Genomic DNA, 15734 nt, shown 5'->3' with positions numbered 1-15734 from the left:
CGCCTCGGCTCCGGCTCCGCCTCAGGCTCGGCTTCGCGCTTCTGGGGTGGCGGGGCGAGCCACGGAACGAGGTTCAGCGGGGCAAGGGGATCGATCTCAAAGTTGACGCCCGGTCCGCCACCCTTGCCCTTGCCGGCTGGCCTGCCGCGCCTCGGCTCCGGTTCCGCCTCAGGCTCGGCCTCGCGCTTCTGGGGTGGCGGGAGAACGGCAGGGAGAATGTTGAGAGGTGCAAGGGGGTCGATCTCAAAGTTAACATTGGGCCTCCAGCCACCCTTCTTGCCAGCGGCCTTGCCGCGCCTCGGATCGCGCTTCTGGGGCGGCGGGACAACGTAAGGGAGCACGTTGAGGGGGGCAAGAGGATCAACTGAGAATTCGACACCCGGCCGGCGCGAACCACCCTTCTTGCCGGCGGCCTTGCCTCGCCTCGGCTCTGGTTCCGCCTCGGGCTCCGCCTCCCGCTTCTGGGGCGGCGGGACAACGTAAGGGAGGATGTTGAGAGGGGCCAGCGGATCGACTTGGAAGTTGACGTGCTTGCCGAGCCGGCCCAGTGATTTGCCGAGCCTGCCCTTGGGGTCGCGCTCAGCAAGCTGCTGGACACCAGAATCAAGGTCGCGGGCTTGCTCGACATTAGGGATCACGCCAGCGTTGGCGAGGCCGACGGCGGCAACGAGAGCGGTAGTGTGCTTCATTTCGAGAGCGTTTAAGTCGGCTGACTGCCACCTTGGGAGGGATTAATGAGAGTATTAGGCTTGCCACGTTGGCTGGAAGCTGGACCGGAAAGATAAGATTGATGCTGAAACACTTGGGGCTTGCCAGAAACCCGAGTGGGAAAAGAGAGTAGTACAAGTTGGATTAGGTGCTTGCCGGAAGCGAAAGAAAGAGCGAAAGAAAGAATGAATTGGGACTTGCCAGAAGCCCCGGTGGAAAGAAGGTGCTGGTTTGTGAAGATTGAGCCGATGCTGGAGAAGAAAACGGGAGACTTGAGGGACAGAAGCAGCCCATCTTTATACTTGACGACGCTCATTTTCTGACGTCTGACATGGACCATGATGGACGCCCGTTGAGCCGCAGCCAACGCAATCCGCGTTGCAGCGGCGAAGGTGAGCGAGCTTCCAGCGGCCAGCCAATTTCCCAGGCCAGAAACAAACGACGACACGCTGCTGTCCTCAGCCTCGGCCCGGCGACTGGGATCAGAATCCGACAGAGCGATCTCGAAACGGGCCCATGGGCCATCAGATGGACCAAGCCACGCCGTTGGGACGCTCGAAGGCAGCTAGAAGCATGCCAGATTGACGATTACAGATGACCGACACCTGTCGGCAGGTCGGATCGGGGCCGAGACGCATCTCGAAATAGATGCAGGTGGGCCACGGAAAACCGGCAGAAGGGGAAACGGGCCCAGGTTTGGCAGGTGTCCGGGGTTGGCGAATCACGACGGCGTCACGGCGTTGCTCTGTGCAGATCTCGCTACATCAGCAGGAATTCGGCCCTGTCCATCTCAAAATTCTGAAGGTGGCTGCGGTGAGACGTAGCCCGATGTTGGACATCGCGTCTGTGTCAGGGACGGTGCGCTTGCGGCCAGGTCACCCAAATTTTGCAGCAAAAGGTTGGGATGAAGCGGCCGTGATGTTGCAGCAGGAATATCTTGGCCGCTGGCCAGTGGGGAATTTGGGATTGCTGCGATTCAACTCGCTTACATAAGGCAAGAATGCTTAGTCATTCTAGATTTCCTGTGCTGCTGTAACCAATGGCAGCTCCAAGATTTGCACACGACGCCACGCTCTTTCCGTGCCACGAGCGACATTGAGGCACAGGTTGCACCCTGAGAAAGGTGCCTAGCTTAGGACGCGGCGCGCACAGAAACCGTGCCACTGAAGTGATTGCAAGTACCTACAAGGGCTTGCCAGAAATAGAAACAGGTTGAGGTGAGAACTGGAGACGTTCACCTTTCGGAATTGAATTTTTGACTTTTTGAACCCTAACCTGGCCTTTAGCTTCATCAGAGAGTCATTCCCTCAAGGCCTCAAGCATCTCAGGCATCACGAGCATCACGAGAATCGCCAGCCTGCATTCATGTCGAGAACTACGCTACGAACCACGCTTTCTGCAGTCTGAAGCGTGTCGTTTGTTTCACGGAAACTTGTTCTTCGGACACATAAGCTAACTTTTTGACAGACATCGCCTCGACGCCTGCAGTCTGCACGTCACTCCCACTACCTGCAAGGCCATGGTTTAAGCGGCGTCGTTTTTCCCCTTGCTCTTGCCTTTTTCAACGAGCCACCTCATGTTCCTGGGTCGCTCTTCGGAACCAAATTGTTTCTTCACGCGATCTCAGTCACCGGCCATTTCTGCGAGGAGAGCAGACCGTCGAAGCTTCGGGATGTCGAATGCTGATTGCTGAATCGTTTACCAATCGCCTCGATGCGATATTGCCATTCTCACTCTCGTTTCGCCATGCATCATCACAACTTGCTCTGAACAGGAAAAGTTGTCTAGGGATCATATGACTTGTTTCTTCGCACAGAGCAAGCAAAAGCTGTTGCTGTGAAGAGCTCACGGTCCTGCAGTTGCGGTTAGCATCCGCTGTTACAACGGCACTTGTTGCAGGTAAGGGACGTTAAGTGCCGAGAAATGCATATTACCTGCCAATTCTGTCCGTGGCATCAAGCTGTCCCATAATATCGCAATCAAGACGACTCACCTTGACTGGACAGTGCTCCGGCAATGCTGGACTGCCGGCTGATCTTAATATGAAACAATTACTATCAACCGCCAACCACACTTCGTTCGCTCCTCGAATGGAGCCTCATTCTTGGCTGCAATCTATGCACGGGACCAAGTGGTCATATCCACGTGCCTTTCGGCCCATTAGGAACCGCTCTGTTATCATCGACCTCCATGCTAATCGCAAGATGTTCGGGGATCACTTCCCGAGCCGGTGGTATACATCCACTATCTCCGGGGTCAAGGTCCCAGGTTAAGAAGGGGCTCTTTCCGTGCCATAATGATCGTAAGGTCTGGGGCTGAGACTCCATTGCCACAGTGCTCTCAGTGTGGTTGCCCGTCATGATCAGCCCAAAGACAGCAGTGGCCATTGCGGCGGCCTTCTTGCCCTTCGTGTATTCGAAGGAGATGGCCGTCAATACACAGCTAAAGGCAGCTCTTTATGACAGTGGCTTGCGGATGGAGGAAATCATGGCGCGGAAACATGTAAGCCGATGCCCACCTCTTCCTCGACCTGCCTCTGGATAGCTAAAAACAGGACTAGGCAACATGGGCGAAGATGGAGCAGGAGGGAGCCTTCAACTCGACGCAGTACAAAACCTTCCATGCGGCTGACGGCCCATTTGCATGCACAAATGGCATCGCAACCTACGATCCCGGAAACCCCAAATACACCTTCAGGTGCAAGAACCTCGATCTCTATGATTTCAAAACCCACTCTCAGCTGGGGAGCCTGGGAAGGGGCTCAGGGTCTTGGGGCTGGACGAGTCCCGATGGCCGGGAATTCGTCGCCATTGGGCAGGAGGATGGGACTGCCTTTGCCGAAATATCCCCACAGGGCAAGCTTGTCTACCTTGGCCGCCTGCCGCAGTATTCCAGCGTGTCTCTGTGGCGTGAGATCAAGGGGTACAAAAGCTACATCCTCATTGGCAGCGAGGCTCAGGGGCACGGTGTGCAGATCTTCGACATGAGCAAGCTTTTGGATGTCGACCCGGCAAAGCCTGTTGTCTTCAGCAACCAGAAGGATCTTACCGGCTTTTGGACTGAAGGGCTTCCTCTCGGCCGCTCTCACAATGTTGTCACCAACGAGGAGCGGAACTATGGTGTGGCAACGGGGTTCCAACCCAGGAATGGCACCCTCCGGGCAGGTCTTTTGTTCTTCGACCTCACCGACCCTTCAAAGCCTAAAACTCTCGGAGGCAGTGGCGCTGATGGCTACGTCCATGATGCCCAATGCCTCGTCTACAGGGGCCCTGATGAGAAATACAACGGCCGTGATATTTGCTACGGCTATGATGAAGATTCCCTGACCATGTAAGTACCGTATCCGAGCCGGACTCGGAGGGATAGTGTATCACGTCACTGACCATTTCTTACCCACCAGCTTCGACGTCACCGACAAATCCAATGTCAAGATAATCTCTAATACATCCTACGAAGGATTTGCATACACCCACCAAGGCTGGGTGTACGATCCGCAATGGCAGCAGTATCTCATCGCCGACGACGAATACGACGAAGTGGACGGGACCGGCGCCGCTGCCGACGGCTATCCGATCTCGTACATCTGGGACATCACCTCTCTTGAAAACCCAAAACAAACTGGACATTACAAGGGGCTTAGGAAGGGAATCGATCACAATCAGTACGTCAAGGACGGCTTCAGCTACCAGAGCAACTACGGCTTGGGCCTCAGCATCCTGGATCTCCGCTCAATCCCCTCGGACCCCACAGGGAAGGGTGTCAAGGAAGTGGCGTATTTTGACATTCACCCCGAGGATGACCACTTGCCGGGTGGTGGTGAAGTCGAGTTTACGGGGACTTGGAGTAACTATCCGTTTTTCCCTAGTGGATACATCATGATCAATACTATCGAAAGAGGCGTGTTTGTGGTGAAACAATCTCAGCCTGAGTAATGACACAGGAGATGGGTTCAGGTCATGATAACTTCAGGTTGTTTTGGGACAGGCTTTCTCTAGAGATGGTACATCTGCGCTTGGCTTCTTAACTCATCAGCGTTGCTAGTATCCGTTTAGAGCACGGATAAGAGTACTAATCAGATGAAGCCAGGTCAGCTAGTTGTCACAAGGAGCAAATCGAGAGTTGAGCATATGAGAGACGAATGTATCTTGATTCTTAGCATCTTTCATGACCCTGCCCAGAAAACCGCCCACGTCTTCTTGGTTTCTTGCATTTGGCCGAACGGTGTGCTTGCACTTGCACACCTATCCAGGGGCAGCCTGGAGTGATCCTATTGATGAGCGGTTCGCAAGGGCCGTTTTTACTAACCCTCATCCATCTAGAACTCTGTTCGCCACGGGGACACGAGTTCAGCTGCTCAACGCCGGCTCGCCCTCAACAACCACCATGCCGTGGTTCCCTCGATATGTTGCGGGCTCGGAAGGCCGCCACCCTGATCGTTCCAGCCACCCGCCATCCTCAAGGCGGAATATTTCCACCTTCAGCGGGCGGCAGCATTTGATCATTTCCTTCTCACTCTGAGCACCGAATCCCCACAGGGACAGATCCCCTCCCGGACAAGTGCCTAGATACACTCTCTTAGTCTCAACCATGCTCAAAACCGAAGTACAGAACAACTTACTCAACGCCATAAGCACATCCTGCTCCGCCAAAAACTCAATATAATCCCCTTTCCCCGCCGGACACGGATTCATGAAATACCTCCCCTCCTCATCCAACCCCGTAACCTGAAACAAATTAATCACATCATGCACATCAAACTCTGTCAATCCCCACGGCAGCACCGCCCTCGTCAAATTCGAATGACAATGAAAATCATACTCCCCCCCACCACTCAACACCGCATTGATATACGGATCACACCTCGTCCCCAACAAATCATGCACCCGTCCCTTATGCTCATCCTCCCCATACCACGCCAACGAATCCGCGATGATAGTCACCAGGGGGCGCATATAAGGCAGGCACGACCACAGCCGGTCGTACGTCGACACATGGGTGGCGTGCAGCTGCCGGGTGCGGGACGCCCAGAACCGTTCCCGCGGGTTGTGTGCGTTCCAGATGTTCAGATCGCCTACTTGGGGCCCGTCGGGGGTGCTGATCCGGATGATGCTCCCTGCGGGGGCTTTCCAGGCACGGCCGGAGCGGATGGGGAGAGTGAAGGACTCGATCAGGATGCGCGGGGCGCGCTGGATGGAGGAGTACAGGTTGGTGTCGACGGTTAGGGGTGAGCCGGCGGTGGGAAGATAGGCTGGGACGGGAGTTGGGATTGGCTTCCGGTTCCGGACGCGGGATGAGTCGGAGTCGGTCGTGCCGGGCGAAGGGGTCGTCATGGTGCGTACCTATTATTGAGCCTAGTGACTGCAGGCTCTGCGATGGTGCTCGGGGGTGTGACGACTGATTGCGAATAATCTTCTTGAGCTGCTTGAGGGTGAAACCCCGCAACCGGAGAGCTAGAAGCCCAAGTTTGAGTCTAGGTTGGCGTTCTCCACCTCGCGGTCCGCCAGCGGAAGGCTGAATGGAGACCCGCTTGCCATTGGGCGCCACCTATGAGTTGATGAGACATATTACTCCGTAGATTTTAACAAGAAAAGGTACCAAAAGTCTTCTGTTCGGGGCGAGGTGGCCTCGGGGTCTGTACAAGGTGCAACCAGCAGGTAGCCCGGAGCCTTATTAACGCCAGCTGTCACAGTCCAAGACAGAAATGGGTGGCTACGGTAACTGCTCAGGGATGCGTTTAGTGCCCGAGAGTTGAATCGGCAGTATCCCACTTGTACCCCTAACCCTGACTATGTCTTACCCCTTACTCCCCCTGAGCCAGTGGCCTTAGCGTTTTGTTGTGCCCTACGTTGCTGTGAATAGTGTCAACAGCGGTTGTCGGCATCAAATTGAGAAGTAGATGATTCCATGGTCTTCAACCGGTCATGGGCGGCTCTTCACTTTCACATTCTGACTCGTTGTCCTGTAACATATTAACGTTGCCATGTCCGGCTGAACGGGTCAGATACCACGAGCCGGAGGTAAGGTTTGATACAGACGGCAAACTCGTGAGGTGCGGGGTATCCGTTGGAGTCAAGCGTAGAACCTCCAAAGAGGCACGATCCAGCAATCTAGACTCTGGAGTTAACCGTGGCGGATTTGCGAAGCGGCCAGGCAATGATAGGAGGCGATGACGCCCACTGGCTCCAGTCTGGTAATCTAAATCACGAGGTCAACATTTATCGACTGTTAGCACCAACACATTTCCATCACTCAAAAAGAAACCCGCCATCGTATCGACTGGAACTATGAGCAGCCTCGAGTCTGCGATTGCAGGCGATGATGCGTCTCATGCTGTCCCGAGTCAGGGACCAGGGGCCGCTCCTACCGGATCCGGGTCGCAAGGTGCCTCGGCCAAACCTGACGAGGACATCACTTCCCTCATCGAAGACCACATCATCCCAAAGCTAGACCCAGAATTCCTCCGATACTTCGCCAAGCACCACGTACCAGCTCCCCAGCCTAACATCCCCATTGAGCATGTCCGCGCCAATCCGCAAGCATTCCGGTCGCCTTGCGCACTGGACACGTCTGGCTACCCGGGGGTTACCGAGGACAGTTTTGCTTCGACGCGAGACGATAATGTTCGGATTCCTGTCCGAGTTTACTATCCGGACGAGGCAAGGCATGGGCCTGGGCCTTATCCGGTGCATCTGAACTTTCACGGTACGTCCCCCGAACTGTTTGAATGTCCTTGAAAATGACGGTGTTCAGGACTGACCTGATTGTTTTGTCAAGGCGGTGGATTTGTCCTCGGCGACTTGGACACGGAGGGTGCCTTGTGTCTGCGTATGCGAGAGGCAGGTGTCGTGGTGGTTGATGTAGCCTATCGTCTCTGCCCAGGTAAGTCCTTGTCGGTGGCTACCTGTCATTGCACACATGCTGTCTAACATGCTGACCGGCTTGAAGAAACTGTCTGGGGGAAATGCTTTCAAGACGCATGGGATGCTCTGAATTGGGTCAGTTCCATCCCCTTTCCGACTTCACTCACCTACGACACACCCCCCTAACCCCTGACCCCTGGTATGGCTATGGACATAGGTCCGCGATTCATCAACCACCCTATACATTAACCCCTCATCGCTCTCCATCGGCGGTATCTCCGCCGGGGCGCACATCTCTCTCGTCCTGCAACACCTCGCTCGCGACGCGGGGATCCCCCTGAAACTCTGCATGGCCTCAGTCACACCCGCCACTGACGCCCTCACCTACACCTACTACACCGACTCGCCCTTCCCCTCCTTCCACGAATTCCACCGCGGCCCCGTCCTACCCTGGGCACGCATCAAGTTCTTCGGCCAGACCTGCATGCCACGGGACACCCTTCCCTCGCTACGTCAGCAGTGGCCAGACTGGTGGTTCGCGCCGCTCCGCGCAGCCAACTGGACCGGGTTATGTGATTCGTTCATCCGGACCGCCGAAGCTGACCCTTTGAGAGATGAGGGCGAGGCATACGCCATGAAGCTCGTCGCGGGCGGGAACAGGGTTACCATCAAGAGGTATCTGGGCTGTCCGCATACGTTCATGTATCTGGATTGTATGAGCAAGAAGCATGAGTACGACCGGGATGCCGTGGACGCGTTGCGGGCTGCGCATGGACTCATCTGACGGATTAGCGAGTGCCATGAGTATCGCCGGTGCTACATTGAGCCCTGAGCCAACCCATATTGCTTCTGTGTGAGCAGAGCGAGCCCAATGCACTCGTGCTATTACGTCGGAGGCATCGGCCGTTGGGTGGTTCTATTCGGTGAGACTATCGAGGATCACCAGGGACAATACTAGTGATCATGATGGACGCCTTTGTTATATCAGCTGTTACAACCGGTACCTAACATATCATCAGGTCAAGCGAATAGCATCCAATCGTAAGCCATCTTTTCCAACCACTACGATATCCCCTCTTCCTTCAAGCCCGCCAAGACTTAACAGCTTCACCGAGCATCCTCCTTGAGCTCAGTCACCGCCCCTTTATGTTCAACATCAGGGTGAGGCTTCTCCATGAATACATCATCGTTGTGTACGACCTTTGCGACAGCCGCGACGGCTTCGTCGGCAAGTCGCTTGTCCTCGAAGACTGTTTGTCATGTTAGCACCGCCCTGCCGGATATCAGTAGCACAAGCCTGACGAGTTCGAACTTACTGAATGCAAGTTCCTCGAGGGTGCGGCCAAAGGTCTCTGGGAACATCCAGTAGACAAAGCAGACCTCGAAGCCGAGCCACACACAGTACGAGATGAGGTACCTCCAACCGACGTTGTCAAGACCGATGGGGTTGACGAAAGTGGTAAAGAAGTTGGCGAGCCGACCGAAAAGCTGGAAGGCAGCGATGCCGCGGGAGCGCTCGGCATAGGGCCAGACCTCAACCATGTAAGCTGTGAAGGTTTGATACGTCAGCAATCTCCCAGCCCCCAGTGGCCGTGGTCAAACGGAAAGGACAAAGAACCCACTGTATGTCAAGGCGTTGTAGCCGATGTTGTAGCACGGCGAGTAGGCGTAGATGAAGAATATGGTGGCGATATTGGCGGCTTGGTTCGGCATATTCATTTCCTTTCCTAGCTGGGCGTATCTCATGGAAATTGTCCAAGCGATATAGCAGGACAGCAGGCTGATGGTGCAGACCAGATACATGACGCGGCGGCGAATCGTCGTGACCAACAAAGAGACAACGACACCACAAATCAAGCTCCAGCAGGCAATCGAAACGTTGATCTTCTGGATAAAAGTGCGGTCCGAAATGCCAATCATTTCGAAGAGAGCAGCAAGGTAGTAGCTGCTCCCAATTAGCAACGCCGAGTGAGCCCGATCTGGAGAGTGGCGAGGCTTACGAGATGAGGGTATTGCCAGACCACTGTGTGAACAAGCCCAGCATGGTGGTAATGAGCAGACGCCGTCGCATGCCCGACGTCTTGATAAGGTCAAGCCAAGACATCTTGGCAGCCTCGACCTCGAGGTGGATGACGGTCTGCATCTGGGCAAATTCGGCCGCGACAAACTCCAAACCACGGTCGCCTTCGGCGTGGTACTTGGTCAAGATGTCCTGAGCTTCCTGGCCCCGATCCTTGGTAATGAGCCAGCGGGGGCTCTCCGGCAGGAAACTAAGGGAACGGCTATGGTCAGCTGCTATCTGCAGACAAACTTGGCCAAGGAGGATACGCACAAGACAAAGCAGATCTGCAGCAATGAAGGGCAAATCTGGAGGAGGGATGGAATCCTCCACCCCCAGTCACCCTTGATACTGTTGGTCCCGAAGCAGATGCCCGCGGCAACGATCTGTCCGATGAAATAGGAAACGTTGAAGAGGGAAGTCAAGACAGGGCGCTCCTTGGGATAAGCAAGCTCGCCGATCAAGGACGACCCCGAGACGATACAGGTGGGAATTCCGAAGCCGAGAATCATGCGAGCGACGATGTACATGGCAACTGGTTTGAAATTGTCAGCACAAGTTGCCCAAGATCACTGCTGTGAGTACTACTCACCGTGTGTGGAGAAGCCCTGAATAAGAGCGCCGATTATCATGATTACCGACCCGCCAAAGATGGACCATCGACGGCCGAATTTGTCATTGACCACGGGGATCAGAGGCAGCGACAGAATGGCCCCCAGCGAGTAGGCGGCTGCAATGATGCCCTTGAGGGCGCCGCGAGGATAACCGAAGACTGCGACGTGAAGTCGGAGTAAGCACTGAACCATGACCGGATTTCTGCTTTGCTCCAACTGTGCTCAACTACTCACATATATCCCAGCTTTCAAGAATTTGAAGCGCATTGATCATTTGGGAGTCAAAGCCCGAGGTCAATTCGATACCCATGCATGTCGGGAAGAGCATGAAGTAAAGATAGGCAAGATTCGGCTTCTGATACCATTTCTTCGTGTCCTTGTTGGCAAGCCGTGTGACGATGGGGTCGGACTTGCCGACCTCGGCAGCAGTACCGAGCGCCATGGTGCGAAAGAGCTTGAAAGGTCGTTGCCTCTCGACCTGGTCTGTACAGTTCGAAGCTCAAGCGGAGGACGCGAGAAGGCCGGGCAGATTGGGGATGGCAGCAAGAAATACCCCTTCTCGACGGAATCAGCGAGAGCCCGCGGTTACTTGTAACCCAACCGTGCCCCCGGATCTAATATAGGCTGCAGAGGCGATCCATGACCCTGGGATGCTTTCACGCCTTCCACCATTCCCGCCTTCCGGGAAAAGCATATTGGGGTACAGTGAATACCTCGTACCGAGAGAGAGTCCGAGACTGACAGCGGGTGACCGGACCCGCTTGAGAGCGGCCCCAGAGGTGACAGGGAAGGATTCGCCCCTAGAGAAGGTTGGGGTAATATCCAGGATGCATCCCCGGCCGCGCTGGGTGACAATGGCACGACCTAAACTTGCCGTGTCTTGCTAGATGGGTACTAGCAGCCCTGGGGGTAGCGGGGCTCGCGGGGGAACAGGTCACGGTAGCAATGGTGTACAAGTCAACCCATGTTGCCTGTCAGCGCAGAACTCGCATTGCAGGGTCCGAGATGCCCACGACACCTCACTGCAGCGAAGCGGATTGTTGTATATGGTAATCGCAATCCCCTCGGGGAAACCCAGTTCGGGTTCACTCATCGTTCCGTCCTAGAAGAATAAGCAGTTAGTAGTACACTGATAGCCCTACTGTTGAGATCGAAAGGTACTGGTATGATGGTATCAAAGGCGGTCTTCGTATGCAGTCGAGTCGGCCAAACAGGGGGTCGAGTCTAAGTGGATTTGGCCGAGTAGTTTGTCCGGGGTAATGCGCTTCGGGCCAGCCAACCGCCTGGTGATGGCCGTTTTGACCGCGACACGGCCGCACAGAGTCGCGGTTGGCAGGTTTCTTGTTGAAGCTTGGAGGATGAGGGCCCACTCGTCGAACGGTCGCCTTGTGAACTGCTGGATTGGAGGAAGATCGAGGCCAAGACCTCGACTCCGCCGGGTAAATGCCACTAGAATGCCAAGCCGGGAAGTTGGCAAGTTCATCCCGCTAGCGCAACCTGAGCTCGTGGAAGGTTGCTCCTTCGTCATCCTCCTTCGCGGTTTCCCTTGCACAAAAGCCACATCTTATTGGTCACGATGAACCCGTGTTTCTTGTCCTCGTGCGGTCCAAGTTGCTGGGCGCCAAGGCTGAACCGCACAACCTACCACAGTAAGGTAGGTGCGAGATGGAGTCGAGGATAATCTTGTCGAGAAATGTTTGCTCCTCCAAAGTCCTTTCCGCAGGATCCATCATTGACCCGGCGATATTAGTGCGCACCACATCCTCCTCTTGGAGAGCAGACTTGTCCGCCGAGCAGTCTCGGCGCAGTGTAGATCCAATCACGAAGTCCATGGATAAGGCTATTTTGTTAGTGCGCGGAGATGGTGTTGAGTTCACAATCTGACCTCGAATTGCCAAGGTTAGAATTAACTTACCCAACACGCTGTTGGCGCCAACTTCCAATTCTTAATAAGACGGCAAACCGGCACATTTCTGATCTGTCTAGTATCGGCCCGGCAAGTGTTCGGAACTTTCGAGTTGATAGGTCGACAGCGGAGGCAACGGCACATGCACTTCACGACGTCTCGGACACTACTGCTAGTGCCTAGCCCAGAATGGAGACCGCCCTACACTAGCAGTCGAGTGCCGCCCCCGCGCCTCACGACAGTGGATTCCCCCGCACTCTTTCAGGGCTGAATCATGATGCTTCATGTTTGTGTCCACCTACCTAAGAAAATAGGGGCCAGAATCTCGGTGAAATGTACCCACAAGCAGTAAAGTCAGCGTTCCGGAGGCATCAGTGGTAGGAATGGAAGAGCTTACTCTACCTTAGTAAGAAGCTTTCTACAGCTCTGGATAGCACTGCATGTTAGGAAGGAGCTACTCGCGGACCGAAGTGTAGAAAGCCGTGGAAACCGGGCACTTGCAGACATCTGAGCAAACGAGAGACGGAAACCGTGTTACACACTTGAAAACGAAGAATGCACCATCTGAGTGAGTGTTGACGACTTGGCTGCGAAAACGAAGAGTCTGCAGCCCTTTTCAGCTTCTCCGTCCTCTTTTTCCATCAAGCCATCGGTTAGGGATTTAATCATCAAAGGCATCATCTGCCTTACTTGGAGCGCCCGAATAGGTGCTTAGCTGATGTATCGATCATCATCAGACTTGTCACTGTCTGCCACAGAAACGAGCATGTCGGTGAACCGGCCGAATGCAGTGCTCAGTATATGGGTCCAACGTCATGCTCAGCCTCGGCAAGAAAATTGTCGTACGCAGTCTGTCTCGGTATCAGTCAGTGCACTTTGCACAGGGAAACTGGACAACGAACCCAATCAAATCCTCCTTCTGTCATGTCTTTCTCCAACGAAAAGGTCCCATTAGCAACATCGAACCGTGGACTCAAGATGGAAGGCTCAAACGGCGTCTGCGAAGGCGCCGCATGAGCAGGTTCGACCGCGGATCCGTTTTCAACACTGGAAAAACTCGAGAGCATGCCGGCGAGGAGCTGGTGGATCTTGCGCGCCTCATCGGTGGTGTCCTTCGCTTCGGCCAGGCGGGCACATGACTTCTCCAAGGCCCGTATGAGCACAGCGCTCTCAGGGGCCTGAGCTCCCCCGATCTGGGAGTCTCTCCGTCTCAATTCCAGCTCCAGGAACAGGATCATGGCGGCCAGCGTCAGCACCTGACGGATCTGCGATATCTTGTAATAGACACCTCCCAAAACATCCTGCAAATCCAGCAGCGCCAGCGCCGACGAGATACACCTGTCCCGCGAAACCTGGAAGCGCACATCGTCCCTCCCCTCGGCCAGGAACCGCCGATGTAGGGTGCACATGCCCCTGTGGTAGCTCATCAGCAGGCTCAGGTTGGAGTGGTTGACCACATTCCTGCCAGGCTGATAAATCCCATTCACCGACCGAATGACGTGCAGATGTGGAGGGAAGTTGGCATAGACATCGTACAGCGCCTGGTCAATTTCCAGCACAGTCTGGTATGACCCGAGGGACGGGGCGCTGTTGAAATCCGCCACACGACCCAGCACTCTGAACAACCGCCCCTTGATAATCAGATAACTCGCCGCGGTGCGCTCCGTAAGCGGCCTCGACGGCGGCAGCACGGTAGTCCCCTCGCCCAGCTCCCAGTCATGCAGATTCCTCGGCTCCAGCGTATCCGAGTACACCGACGACGCGGTGCGCGGGAACCCGCCGGCAAACGACGCCATGTCGTCCATGCTGATGACCGACAGCCAAGTCCGCCGTCGGTACTCCGCCTCTAGCACGGGCACATGGGGACCCGGGTCGCGGTGATAGCCCATGTTGATGGCGGCGCGCACGACGACGCCCGTCATGATCCACAGCCCGCGGCGGTTGTCGTCGCGGCGGTTCAGTTCGGCCGTGGCGTTGAGCCGTAGCGCTTCGACGGTGTAGGGCAGGCATTTGGCGATGTCGCCGATGAGAAGGCATTGTGCGGTGCGCATCCGGTAGAGCTGGAAGAGGGATTCGGAGAGGCCTTCGTACTCGGGCGGTTCGCCGTATTGGTGGAAGGCGAGCATGGTGCTGCTGAGGATGGAGTACAGTAGGCCGAGCCAGATGAAGTTTGTTTGGGAGGGGGAGGTCCATTGGGCGTTGTACTGATGGAGTCAGCTACAAGACCAAAGTGGAATAGAATCGGACTCAAGACGTACCTCTCGCATGAACGTTGGTTGATGAAGGATAGCTGATCATCTTGGTCAGTGGCATGCTTTGGCGACGGTACGTCTAAGGCGATGGCAATGGCACGACGTACGAGGGAGAGTGATTGGGAAGGTTTCACGATCAAAGAATCGAGCAATTAGCCGATCAGCCGTTGGCTTTGGCGGCAGACTGGAGAGGATTTCTATGCGGTCGATGGCCTTCACCTGGTGGAAGAGCAGGCTGGTGCCATCGACGGTATGTGAAAGTATGTCACGGACGCTGTAGTCACTCTGGTCGTCCAGATCTTGGTTCCAGGACCTTTTGATCTCCTTGATCTAGCGGCAGTTAGCAGCGCGCCATGAGAAGAAGCTGAGTTGTTGAGTTGTTGATGTCCTTGGGACATATCATGCAGTGACGGAAGCAAGACAAGAAGAACTGGAAGAGGACGGGAGACTTGCAGAACAGCTGGACGAACGAAGGACTTACCTCTTCCAACACGGCATGCCAGTCATTAGCGTCGAGGTGTACCGACCGGTCCGAGTCACGGTCAATTTCCACCACGGCATTCCTGACCGGGGCGGGAGCTGCGAGGCCCGTCTCCGGCTCTGAACGGATAGAACCTGAACTCTCCGAAGCATGAGCCGTATGGGTTGGACTGTTGTTCATTGACAGAGCCTGCTGACGTTCCCCAACCAGCCGCTTAACCAACCCTTCCAAGTGATCAATTCGTTGCCGCAACACCTCTTCGTCGGCACTACGACGGCCGTTGGGAAGAGTCCCGGCCCCATTCTTGGGTCCGCGGAAGTTGCACGAGGCCTGTTCGGAGCGGGCCGTACAGTTCTGGCAGGGTTTCTCCCGGTTGCATTTCAGCCTGTGCCTTGTTAGCCGAATTCCATGGGGACGGGCCACGGATGTCTATTTGTAGGTGAAGATCGATGTTGGTCGACTGTACGCACTTTCTAGTACGACAGGGGTCACAGGATAGGGGGACGCGAGAACGCCGGGTGGTGATCTTTTGCGGCTGCTGCTTCCCGGCCCACGTGGGCGGCGCGAGGTCCTGCGATTGCATGTTATCTGATGGTACCGATAATGTTTGCTTTGTCCGCGGCATTTGTTTTCTAGAAGCTAACTTGAGTGAGATACGAGAGAGGACTCAGAAGGGAGAGAGGTTTCGGCATTACAGGCAGGCCTCAGGGGGTACACACGTGACGCCTAAAGTCCGCGGACTGCGCGGAGATAACCCCGGGTCATGGACTTACACCGTACTCATGCTCGCCGAGTCCAGTCCATGGAATTCTCACTTGTGGCTCGTCTACAGTAATCACGGTCCGGATGAAAAA

General features: G+C 55.3%; 6 protein-coding genes across 6 annotated transcripts in view; 2 read left to right on the top strand and 4 right to left on the bottom strand.

Annotated features, from left to right (window-relative positions):
• The window catches only part of N656DRAFT_360470 (uncharacterized protein), a 3515-nt gene extending 2493 nt beyond the window's left edge, over nucleotides 1-1022 (bottom strand). Inside the window, exon 1 of the mRNA XM_064809376.1 lies at nucleotides 4-1022. Within this exon, the coding sequence (XP_064666739.1) occupies nucleotides 4-689 (686 nt within the window). The 5' untranslated portion in view covers nucleotides 690-1022. The remainder of the gene's footprint in view (nucleotides 1-3) is intronic.
• A 2044-nt stretch (nucleotides 1023-3066) lies between these two features.
• On the top strand, nucleotides 3067-4640 carry N656DRAFT_716840 (uncharacterized protein; the record flags this gene model as incomplete). Its single annotated transcript, XM_064812161.1, has 3 exons — nucleotides 3067-3210; nucleotides 3269-4038; nucleotides 4109-4640. 3 exons carry the CDS (start codon nucleotides 3067-3069, stop codon nucleotides 4638-4640), a joined length of 1446 nt encoding a protein of 481 aa, XP_064666738.1.
• A 414-nt stretch (nucleotides 4641-5054) lies between these two features.
• Nucleotides 5055-6193, bottom strand: N656DRAFT_831851 (uncharacterized protein; the record flags this gene model as incomplete). Its single annotated transcript, XM_064818641.1, has 2 exons — nucleotides 5327-6193; nucleotides 5055-5269 (listed from the first exon to the last, which is right to left on the bottom strand). Exons 1-2 carry the CDS (start codon nucleotides 6036-6038, stop codon nucleotides 5055-5057), a joined length of 927 nt encoding a protein of 308 aa, XP_064666737.1. The 5' UTR covers nucleotides 6039-6193.
• Nucleotides 6194-6784: 591 nt separating this feature from the next.
• N656DRAFT_783474 (alpha/beta-hydrolase) lies at nucleotides 6785-8734 on the top strand. Its single transcript, XM_064815969.1, has 4 exons — nucleotides 6785-7410; nucleotides 7483-7587; nucleotides 7654-7703; nucleotides 7786-8734. Exons 1-4 carry the CDS (start codon nucleotides 6993-6995, stop codon nucleotides 8350-8352), a joined length of 1140 nt encoding a protein of 379 aa, XP_064666736.1. The 5' UTR covers nucleotides 6785-6992; the 3' UTR covers nucleotides 8353-8734.
• On the bottom strand, nucleotides 8676-10683 carry N656DRAFT_801275 (general substrate transporter; the record flags this gene model as incomplete). The annotated part of the gene is made up of 7 exons (XM_064818101.1): nucleotides 8676-8818; nucleotides 8885-9115; nucleotides 9191-9513; nucleotides 9569-9838; nucleotides 9901-10162; nucleotides 10220-10399; nucleotides 10476-10683. The coding sequence occupies 7 exons, from the start codon at nucleotides 10681-10683 to the stop codon at nucleotides 8676-8678; spliced, it is 1617 nt and encodes a 538-aa protein (XP_064666735.1).
• Nucleotides 10684-12941: 2258 nt separating this feature from the next.
• Nucleotides 12942-15463, bottom strand: N656DRAFT_792100 (uncharacterized protein; the record flags this gene model as incomplete). The annotated part of the gene is made up of 7 exons (XM_064817039.1): nucleotides 12942-12998; nucleotides 13050-13608; nucleotides 13639-14351; nucleotides 14406-14437; nucleotides 14507-14729; nucleotides 14881-15265; nucleotides 15351-15463. 7 exons carry the CDS (start codon nucleotides 15461-15463, stop codon nucleotides 12942-12944), a joined length of 2082 nt encoding a protein of 693 aa, XP_064666734.1.
• Between the last annotated feature and the right edge of the window lie 271 nt (nucleotides 15464-15734).

Source organism: Canariomyces notabilis (assembly GCF_033297395.1).
Source record: "Canariomyces notabilis strain CBS 508.74 unplaced genomic scaffold N656scaffold_27, whole genome shotgun sequence".
Classification (NCBI taxonomy): domain Eukaryota; kingdom Fungi; phylum Ascomycota; class Sordariomycetes; order Sordariales; family Chaetomiaceae; genus Canariomyces; species Canariomyces notabilis.
The sequence above is the reverse complement of the archived record's forward strand: the minus strand, read 5'-3'. Positions and strand labels throughout refer to the sequence as shown.